The sequence below is a fragment of the Chaetura pelagica genome, unplaced genomic scaffold (genome assembly GCF_000747805.2).
Source record: "Chaetura pelagica isolate M959 unplaced genomic scaffold, ChaPel_1.0 scaffold169, whole genome shotgun sequence".
Lineage (NCBI taxonomy): Eukaryota > Metazoa > Chordata > Aves > Apodiformes > Apodidae > Chaetura > Chaetura pelagica.
Window position 1 is genome coordinate 244,017 of NW_009954616.1, and position 11,379 is coordinate 255,395.

General features: G+C 41.2%; 1 protein-coding gene across 1 annotated transcript in view; it reads right to left on the reverse strand.

The window, feature by feature from the left end:
* Nucleotides 1-11,379, reverse strand: part of AGGF1 (angiogenic factor with G patch and FHA domains 1) — a gene marked incomplete at its 5' end in the record, with an annotated part of 26,885 nt that overhangs the window by 9,296 nt on the left and 6,210 nt on the right. The window contains 4 exon segments of the mRNA XM_010005552.1: nucleotides 6,687-6,875; nucleotides 8,608-8,754; nucleotides 9,464-9,669; nucleotides 10,695-10,788. Coding sequence (XP_010003854.1) covers nucleotides 6,687-6,875; nucleotides 8,608-8,754; nucleotides 9,464-9,669; nucleotides 10,695-10,788 — 636 coding nt within the window.

Genomic DNA, 11,379 nt, shown 5'->3' on the forward strand with positions numbered 1-11,379 from the left:
GAACAGATACAGGGCTCTGGAGATAGGGGACCAGTCAAACAATGATGCTGAAGAAGCCCCATCCAGGGACCTGCCAGAGCAGCCAGCTCAATGCAAAAGGACTGCTCCTAAGAAGTTGCCAAAGCAACCAGCTCCTCATATTAAGACTGCTTCTGAGAAGAGCAAGAGGAGGGTGACAGTGGTAGGTGATACCACTGAGGGGAACTGAAGGTCCCATATGCCAGCCGGACCCTTCCCACAGGGAAGTCTGCTGCCTCCCTGGAGCCAGGGTGAGAGATATAACCAGGAAACTTCCTGGTCTGATATGGCCCTCAGACTATTATCCTCTTGTGATCTTTCAGGTAGGTAATGATGAGGTAGAGCAAAGAGGTTTGAGAGTTACAAAGAAAGATTAAAATTGGGATGACTGGTCAAGGGCTCAGGTGCACAAGCTGTGTTCTCCTCTGTCCCTCCAGTCTTGCGGAATGATGAGTGGGTTAACAAGAACTCACAGATCAATGCCTAGCTCCAAAACTGGTGCTACCAGGAGGACTTTGGGTTTTTTGATCATGATTTGGTTTACAGGACACCAGGCCTGCTGGCATTGGATGGGAAGACCCTGTCCCACAGGGCAAAAAAGGTAACAGGGCAGGAATTAGCAGGACTCATTGACAGGGCTTTAAACTAGGTTGGAAGGGAGTGGGTGATAAAGCCAGGCTTACTACATATGAGCCTAGAGGTGGTGTGTTGGTCAGGTCAGCTAGTCAGGAAACCTCACTGGAGCTTAAATGCCTTTATACAAATGCACGCAGGATGGGGAATAAACAGGAGGAATTAAGATATGAGAGTCAGCCTGCAGGGCTATGATCTCCCTGGCATCACTGAGACCTGGTGGGATGGCTCCTATGACTGAAGCGTCAGAATGGAGTGTTATAAACTCTTTAGGAAGTAGAGACAAGGGAGATGGGCTGGGGGTGTTGCCCTCTATGTCAAAGACCAGCTGGAGTGCATGGAACTCTCCCTGGGGACTGATGAGGAGCCAACAGAGAATTTATGGGTTAAGATTAAGGGGAAGAAAGGCCAGGGTGACATCACGGTGGCGGTTTGCTACAGGTTGCCTGAGCAGGAGGATAATACAGATGAAGCGCTGCATAGACAGATAGGAGCAGCTTTACATTCACAAGCCATGGTCCTCATGGGTGACTTCGACCACCCTGACATCTGTTGGAAGAACAACTGTAGAACACAAACAATCCAGGAAGTTCCTAGAGTGCAAGGATGGTAACTTCCTTTTCCAAGTAATCAAAGAACCAACAAGGAGAGGTGCTGTGCTGGACCTTGTCCTCATCCATGAGGAAGGGCTGGTGAGGGATGTTAAGCTCAAGGGCAGATTAGGTTGTAGTGACCACGAAATGGTGGAGTTCAAGATCCTTAGGGCAGCAAGGAGGGCTTACAGTAAGCTTACTACCCTTGACTTCAGAAGGGCAGATTTCAGCCTCTTAAGGGATCTGTTCAAGAGAGTGTCTTGGGATAACATCCTGGAGGGAAGAGAGGCCCGTAAGAGCTGTCTGATATTTAAGGATCAACTTCTCCAGGCCCAAGAGCATTGCATCACAACTAAGAGGAAGTCAAGCATAAACTCCAAGAGGTCAGCATGGATGTGTAAGCAGCTCCTAGAAAAGCTCAAACTTAAGAAAGCATACAGGCGATGGAAGCTAGGGCAGGTATCCTAGGAGGATTACAGAGAGGTGGTCCAAGCAGCTAGGGATCAGGTTAGGAGAGCCAAACCCTTGCTAGAATTAAATCTTGCCAGGGATGTTAAGAACAGTAAGAAAAGCCTGACAAGGGAGAATGGCTAGAGAACAGTCCTGAGAAAAAGGACTTGGGGATGGTAGTAGATGAGAAGCGCGCGATCCCCCGCCATTGTGTGCTGGAGCCCAGAGAGCCAAACTCATCCTGGGCTGCATCAAATGAAGTGCGGCCAGCAGGGCCAGGGAGGGGGTTCTGCCCCTCTACTCTGCTCTGCTCAGACCTCACCTGGAGCACTGTGTACAGTTCTGGTGCCCTCAGCACAACAAAGATACAGACCTGTTGGAGAGGGTCCAAAGAAGGGCCACCACGATGATCAAAGGCCTGGAGCACCTCTGCTGTGAAGACAGGCTGAGAGAGTTTGGGCTGCTCATCCTAGAGAAGAGAAGGCTCCGGGGAGACCTTATAGCATCTTCCAGTACCTGAAGGGGCTACAGGAAAGCTGGGGAGGGGCTTTTCATCAGAACAGATGGTGATAGAACAAGGGGTAATGGTTTTAAACTGAGAGAGGGGAGATTTAGACTAGATATTAGGAAGAAATTCTTCACTATAAGGGTGGTGAGGAACAGCCAGTGAGGTTGTTGATGCCCCAACCCTGGAGGTTTTAAGGCCAGGTTGGACAATGTTTTGTGCAACCTGGTCTAGTGGTAGCCTTTCATCAAGATACTGTAGAGAAATTTAATTCATGTTATGTTGAGCAGTTCCACTGAGTGTCCGTTATTTACTGCAACAAATTTTTTCACCAAATACGAGACAGATTAGATCACTGCAGGTTATCCCATTGCTAATTGATTTCACCAGCAGAAAAGACCATCAACATTTTTTGAAGCGAGAAATCTTAAGTTTCATATTAATTTTGCCAGAGTACCTTGAAAGTGTAATTCTCAGTTTAGTAGCCCTACTGAGCATCTTAAAAAAAGAATGTAGAGGAAATAACAAAAAAGGAAAAATAAAAAGAACACATGGTTTTAAAAGATAAATTAATTAAAAAAAAAAAAATCACATTTTAAGTTATTTTCCATTTTGTATTCAGAATTAATGCATTCGATTGCCCTGTATTGTACCAAATATCATAACACTGTAGTTAAAATAAAGAACACCCCTGGCTTTTTTCAGTTAGTTTTAGGTATAGAGTATTTTACATTTGAAGATATATGAATTAATGTGCATGTTAATGTCAAGGAAACTAAAGCACTGTCACTTTTCAGACTTGTAAAAGCTTGGCAGTGACACACCTATAAGACAAACAAGAATTTGTCTCAGCCCAGCAGTCAAACTGCTGAATAGGACTTTACGATGTACTTTCAAAACACTTTGAGTAAGACGGCACATTCTCAGGACAGTTAGCAAATTTTAGAAGACTTAATGCTTCAAATGAAGGTCTGCCAGTTTATTTAAGGTTTCTCTAAGGCACTACCTCTCCTCCCTGAATCCTGTAAGTACTGGAACTAGGAAGGAACAGGACTGCAAGACCACTGCACAATTTTATTTTAAGTAAGAGATGCAGTAAACCTGCCAGAAGACTACAAAGTTCATATATGTCTGATATGTTAATTCTATTAGAAATATTTTTGGCAAATCTGATTTTTGCTGCTATGAATGCTCTTTTCCACACTATTTGTCTGTATTCATGTTTGGTATGGATATTAGATCAATACCTGACATACCAAAGTGCTTGGCAATCCTAAATGTACTTCTTCCCATAATACTGTGAGCTACCAAGGTTTTATTAATCTAATCTGAAAACAGAGAAACTGAATGGTCTGCTCAAATCACAACTGAGGCAAAGCAACAGATGACTCCAATGCAATGATGCCTAAGTATATTGCTTCTATCACGCAGAGCACAGTAAGTTCCACCTCAACATGAGGAAGAACTTCTTTACTGTGAGGGTTACAGAGCACTGGAACAGGCTCCCCAGACAGGTTGTGGAGTCTCCTTCTCTGGAGACTTTCAAAACCTGTCTGGATGCCTTTCTGAGTGATCTGCCCTAGGTTTTTTTTGGACCTGCTTTGGCAGGGGGGTTGGACTCGATGATTTTCGGAGGTCCCTTCCAACCCCTAAGATTCTGTGATTCTGTGATTCTTGTATGATTGTCCTATTACCCAACGACCCCTCTCCACCCAAGAAGGTGAATTGAGGGAAAAAAGGAAATTTGTGGGTTGAAACAAAACCAGAATTAATAAATAATATTAATAAAGAACTACTACTAGTTCTACTAGTCCCAATACTAATATGAAAGTTATAGTCAGCCCGTACAGTGGTTGAAGCTGTGCACTCTGAGCAGTGAATGCCAGAGCTGGCCAGTCACAGCACACAGAGAGCAGGACTCAGGTGCAGAACAACAGGAAAGACCCTCCGGGGTCAGAGGCAACTTAGAAGGAGCCCTGTCCCCAGCAAACTTCCCAATTTCTAGTGAGAGTGACCTTTATGGTATGGAACACTTCTGCTGGAGAGCTTGTGTCAGCTGCCCTGGGCTTCACTCCTTTTATCCCTAGCACCTGGCTAGCCCAGAACTGCTGAAGACCTTGATCACTTATGGAAACCAGCACAGCACTGCAGGCCACAAACTAAAACAAAGTGTCTTTTATCAACTTTGTTCTCCCAGAATCAGGTGCTACAGTCTTCTCAAAAATTTCATATTCCCTGAATGGAAAATTAATTCTTTAATTCTATTCCTGTGAATCCAGGACAATGATTAAGAACTACACAACAAGAATAAAGTATTTTAACTCGGTTATGTAAAATATGACAACAAAGTGCTTTGTTTTTTCTTAATCTAGCAGTGCAGTTACAAAAAAGACAAAAAGGCATTATTTTCTTACTGAAGTGGAGAATAACTGTTTTAAGTTTGATTCTGTCCTCTCCTTTTTTTGTTTTAAAAAAAAAACAGAAAAAGCTTTGTTTCTTACTAGGACACTAACCTTTAATTTACTGTTTACAGATGCAAAGATCTGTGCACTAAAGAGCATGTCTTAAACATTCTTCCTGGTATGTTGTCAGTCAAATAAATTAATTCACAAATAAAGCAAAACACTCTGTTCACTATCAATAAAATGTATCAGAAAAAGTAGATGTTTACCTCCTACCTTGCGACTGTGCAAGCCTCACACAAATGATTTGTTAACAAGATCGCCTAGATGAAAATGTTTTATCAATACAAAATAAGCTTAAGACAACTAGCTATAATCAGATGATAAAAGCAGACTGTGATGGGATCCCAAACAGCTGTCAACATTATTTCTTAGGTCAGAGTTATATATGCCACAGAACTTCTAAAAGTACACTTGTTGATTTAGGCCAGTATGTAACAGTTAATCACAGAACTAAATTTAAAATATTAACTGCAACATGATAAAGGCTTATTCCTACAAGCTTTCCATTATGTTTTCCTCACACATGATTAATAAAATTCTGTAATTAACAAGGCCTTTTGAGACTGGCAGAATGCTAATTCAGCAGTTGCATATAGCATGCCGAGAACTTGGATGCTGATGAAATTCAGCTTCAGCTGTACTAGTTCCCCTCTTTTAAAAGCATCATTTCTCTTAACAACAAAGGAGCACTATACTTGGTGTTGCTAAGTATCCACCTCAAGCTTTCAGCGTGGAATAGTACACATGAAGTTTTCTCAGAGAGTAGGAATTCTCACATTAGCCACAATCTAATTAAAATCTGTGATAGATTAGCTACCACTATCCATTTAACCTATCTTCACTTTTTTTTAACATAAACAGTTTCCATTTTCAAATATTTCAGAAGACCTCACTCCTGGTAGAAATTTTCTAACTCTGTAGTGACACTACATAACTATTATGTGAGAATATCTGTACACTAAAGTAATTACTTCAGAATTCAACCAGTCAGGTTGACTGAGGCCTGCATACTGAAATTATGCAATGGTTAAAGCAATAGATTTTTAAAAAAGCAAACTGAGGAGTACTGCAAACTAATCACTACATTCACCTAAGTCTTAATGAATAAAACAAATTTACAGAATAGGATGACACAAATTTGGTTCAACATCAATAATAGGGTTCCTTAAGAAAATGGATCTTGAGGTTTAATAGCTGCATTACAGTAAAACGTCTGTTGTTTAGGAGTGAGTAACATTTTTCAAGGCTTTCACTATGTACTGTATGGTATGCTTTCTTAGCAATCAGAAAAAAACAAAGGAAGTTATGTTTTTTATAACTTAAAATTCAAGTTAATTACAAAGGGCATTAAGATATACAGCTTATCCACAAACTATGGACCAAATGTATTGATGAAATAAAGTCTCAACAGGAGAACATAATATGCAAAGAATCAGAACTTCACAGGCATTCCATCAATCACAAATGATGGCAGAGATACAAAAAATTGTAAACAGAATGAAGTTTGTAATACAGAATCATAAAGAAGGGGTGGTGTGTGTGCATTTTCAAAACTGTTAGTCATCTTTCATGCATCATGTGAATGAAAAAAAACACCACAAAACACAACTGCCAACAACAAAAAACAGCTGCCAAAATCCTAAAACCAAGACACTGAAGTAACACTGAGTTTCCGATGTAAATCCAGTCCACACTGTACCCTGAATTCATTCTGTCATGCTTGCTAGTCTGAGCTTCACTGATCATTTTAGACATCTATGCACTTGCATTGTAATAAAAAAACCCCACAACATTGAAAAAGGGAATCCAAGTTTAAAGTTTTATCCTTAATCAGTCACTGGGAAAATTATCTGAACACTAACTACATTTTAGCAACCTGTTGTATATAGTTTAAATACGTTTGAATCCTTCAGAAAATAAGCATACAACCTCTACATAAAACCAAACCTTACAACCCATAAATTACATAATGAAAAAAACCAAACAGGTTTTGCATTTCCTAACTCTCAGTTCTAAAGTTACCTTATACTCATTTGTAGTAGTCCGCTCTGGTTCTTTTCTCTTCTTTTTCCCTTTTTTATCCCTGGTGTGCTGAGTACCAGACACCTGATAAGACTGCAGATCCACTCGTGAATGAAACTGGTATCGGCCGCTTTCCACATCACAGTAGTAATAAATTCCAGTTGCTGGATCATAATACAGTTGGTTTTCCTTTGTAAGAAACAAAAAACGTTATTACTTCAATAAATACATTTTCCTTCCCCAAGCTCTACTTCACTCCTTCATTCACAGCTCCTCTACCTCTCCCCTCCCTGCCCAAGTGGCATCCTAAAAGATGAGGAGTAGGGGGTTGAGGTCAGTACATGGCAGTTCCTTTCTGCTGCTCCTTCCTCCCTGCCCAGCATGGGTCTTTTCCATGGGCTGCAGTCCCTCAAGAACTGCTCCAGTGTGACTTCTCCACACGCCACAACTGCAGCCAGAGGAAAACCGCTCTGGCATGAGCTCTCCATGGGCCACAGCTCCTTAAGGAGTTGCTCTGCTGTGGGGTTTTCCACTGACCGCAGTGTGGATATCTGCTCCAGCACGGCCCTCTTCCATGGACTGCATGGAATTGCCTGCTCCAGTGCTTGGAGAACCTCTTCCTGCTCCTTTTTTGACCTTGGCTTTCGCAGCATTGTTTCTCCTACTCCCCAGCTTTTTTCCCTCCTCTTGTCACATACACACTTCACTGTGTGGTGTCTTGCCCTTTATTAAACATGCTTTCACAGAGGCACCACCAGCTTCTCTGATGAGCTTAGCTGTGTCCTCTAGTGGAACTGGCGAAATCCAAGTAGCATCTGACCTCACAGAATCTGCTGCTATGGTCCCCAACCCCCTACGAAAACCATACCAGTAAACCCAATATAAGAACATTTCCTGTCATTCAGAGCAGTTACAGAGGAAGAAAACACATACTTTTGGGTAATGGTACCCATAGGCTATAATCTCTGACCCTAAACATCTATGTATCTAACTGTAACAAACTATGACAAAAGCAACAGTGTAATTTAAGACTCTGAAAACTTAGTCCAGAAGCACGGCTGAACACAAAACAAGTAGTTTGTGTACCATGTGCACTTTTTTTTTTTTAAATTGAGTTGAATGCAATACTGCAAACAAAACCTCTCTTTTCATCACAGGAGTTCCACTGGGTTTTGTGACTGTGTATATGTATCTATACATGCATGTACTTGTATACACACTTAGTAGTAAAAAAAAACCTTCCCAAAGGCTCTCTTATGAAAAACGTACTGCAGAAATTAACCATTACGAAACTTTTGATTCACTGTCCAGCATCTTTTTTCAAAGAAGCATTTTCTTTGCCATAACTAACTGGTTAAATTGCCTGTAACAAGCTTGTTGGTAGCCACATTCAAATAAAACTACAAGTATTTTGTGTAGAATGGTTTGGAAGGGACCTTGCAGATCATCTAGTTCCAATCCCCCTGTATGGGCATGGACACCTCCCACAAGCCCTATCCAACCTGGCTTTGAACACTTCCAGGGATGAGGCATGTGTATTTTCTCTTTGACATGCTTTTCCCTGTGTAGAAGCCACTGACTTAATTCAGCAATCTGTCTGTTCTTAAAGAAGCAATCTTTTAGCTCAGGCTTTTAATTTTGAAGGCTACAGTGCAAGTTTGTAAGATAAAATTTCTACAATGCCAAGCAAGTTAAAGATCTAGAAGACATGAAAACCAATTGCAAATCTAAATACTGGCCTGCTATATTTAGTTTGACTGAAATAATTCAACAACTAATTAACAAACTTCCATTAATATTTGTCCTCAGTAACATGTTTTTCCAATTATAGTCAGCTTGGATCTTAGTTCTTTGCTCACATCAACTTTTAGTAGTAAAACTTCACAATAGAGCAAAAAAGGATTTTGAAAATAATCCTTACTGAGTTATAGTAGAATCCAGTGCTATGGTCATAATACAATCCTGTATTTTCATCATAAGTAAATCCGGTTTGTGAAACAGCAGCTTCTGCAGCAGCTCTCAAGCTCTCCGCCAAAGAACCCTCTGGTACTGAAGTTTCTTCTGCTTCCTGATACCAGAAAATGAAAAAAAAAAAAAAAAAAAAAAAAGAGTCAAAACCCTAGCTATAGTTTACTCATAAGCTTCTACTGATTTCAGTGGGACCAAGACTTCATTCTGTGCCTTTTGTTCTCCCCAGACTTCATTCAAAAGCATTTAATGTCAAAAATGTACACAGTGGGCATCTTTCAGTATATTCCTAAAATAGATTTCTGCTGTCCATTCCAGTTCAGTTGCTAGATTTTAAGGCAAAAAAAATAGTTAAGTAATGATGTGACTTAAGAGAAGGACGGATAGCAAGGAAAAAAACCCCATGTAACAAAATAAACAAAGAAACCCTCCCAACAATATTCTCCGTGTTTGTTGCCTACTTATGACAATGGAAGAAAAAAAAAAGTGCACTTTAGGACAGTCAACATGGCCACACTGAACATCTTCTGCTGATAAAAAAATGCTACACTTACATGATATGTAGGATATATGTCTTACAAAGTACATTTTTTTAAAACAAATCTCAGAGTATGTTACACTTGGTACATAGTACAAAAAAACCCACCTACTTTCAAAGTACATGGATGGTTGCTATCATTAGCACCACACCATCACAAAAAATAATTTCATACACCTACATCAAGTCCAAACCCACATATTTTAAATGAAATTAAATATTAACAGAGTGCTGACTTCAAAATTGGTAAAATGCCAAACAATTCTATAACCTGTGAATTCTGGATGGAATTTTCCTCTCCTCCACCTTCAGCAACTTCAGCGTCACCCATTCTTAAGGGAATACTAGCATTTGTCTGTGATTCCTCTGTGGAATCATGCTCAGTGCCTTCTGTCCCATGACTGTGCTGCACTGGCAGTTCAGATGTGCCATCTTGAGTATCAGTGTGATTATAGTAGTTTTCATAGTAGTAATAATCTGCAGGGGGGGGAAAGTTGAAATTGCATAAATTAGCGAAGCAGTATTTCCATAAAGCAGTTTAAGGATCCTAGATTGTAAACCAGAAATTTATGCATACAAGTAATCTAATGAAAAATCAATTATTAGGTAGTGCCTCTGCTCTGAATTTGTTCTACTCTTTCTGAACAAGTGATGTCTTGTTTTAATGTACTTTAAAGATTGGTTGAACATGTATGTGTGTCATGTAAAGCCAGCAGGGCCAGGGAGGGGATTCTGCCCCTCTAATCTGCTCTGGTGAGACCCCACCTGGAGCACTGTGTACAATTCTGGGGCCCTCAACACATGAAAAACATGGACTTGATGGAGAGGGTCCAGAAGAGGCCCACGATGATGATCAAAGGGCTCAAGCACCTCTGCTATGAAGACAGGCTGAGAGAATTGGGGTTCTTCAGCCTGAAGAAGGGAAGGCTCTGGGAAGACCTTAATAGCAGCCTTCCAGTAGCTGAAGGAACCACAGACAGTGACAGTGGCAGTGACAGGACAAGGGGTAATGGTTTTAAACTGGAAGAGGGGAGATTTCGTTAGATATCAGGAAAAAATTCTTCACCATGAGGGTAGTAAGGCACTGGAACAGGTTACTCCGGGGGGAGTGGAAGTGTTGTGGAAGGCCCCTTACCCTGAAGGTGTTTCATGCCAGGCTGGATGAGGTTTTATGCAGCCTGGCCTACTGTGAGGTATCCCTGCTCATAGCAGGGAGTTTGGAAAGTCATGATCTTCAAGGTTCCTTCCCAACTTAACCATTCTATGATTCTATACTATATAACAGATTACTAAGGCATCAGTTCTGCTACAGTCCATGCTAAATTTTATCCTGTTCTAGAATAAATGTCTTGAATAGATAGGAAACACTTCAAAAGACAATGTCAGGTTGCTGAATTTAATGCAACTAATGATAAAGACTTGAAATGTATTTTGTATTTTTAAAAAATTCAAAATAAGATTCTGGTCTACATGCCTGTTTAAGCAATCCCCACCCTCTGTACCTGCTTGGGACCATGCAGCATAGTCTTCTGTCTGTACTTCTACGCTTGACGTGTCTTTCTCCCTATTCTGGACCTTCTTAGTAAGCTCTTCAACCTGAAAGAAAAACAGAATGTTACAGAATACAATGCTGCATTTTTGGGGGTCTACATCAGGAAAGAGAATCAGCCTGTTTTAAACTCTGCAATTCAAATGAACTGCATCACAGCTATTCCACTTGATCTTTGTTTTGCAGGAGACAGTTTTCTACTTGAATGGCTAGCATAATGAAAAACATAATTTCTGCTCACAAAGGGTAAAATACGAAAGGCAAGCACTTGGGAAGAAAAACAAAAACCTTAACCAAGGTTATTTTTAAGATGTCCACCGTGAAAAGATGGTTTTCAAGCAACAATCACTGTTCTTTGGTGCCGAACTGTGACATTTTTCAGCCTTCCCTGTGCTGCCACGGTCATCCGTGGGTCAGTTCCTCCCTTCTGCCTTCACCTCACCTTGCTTGGTGAGCTTCTTCCCTCTGGCTACAGGTCCTTGCTCCTTCTGACCGCGAAACCAGCCCTGTGGCTGAGCAGACCTTCCTGCTCTCCCCACCACCACCTGTGGGGCCAAACGCTGAACGCTCAACTCGGGACGGCAACCTGGAGCCGGCAGCAGCGGCACTTCGTGGCTCGGGTCCCGCCGGGAGGGCCC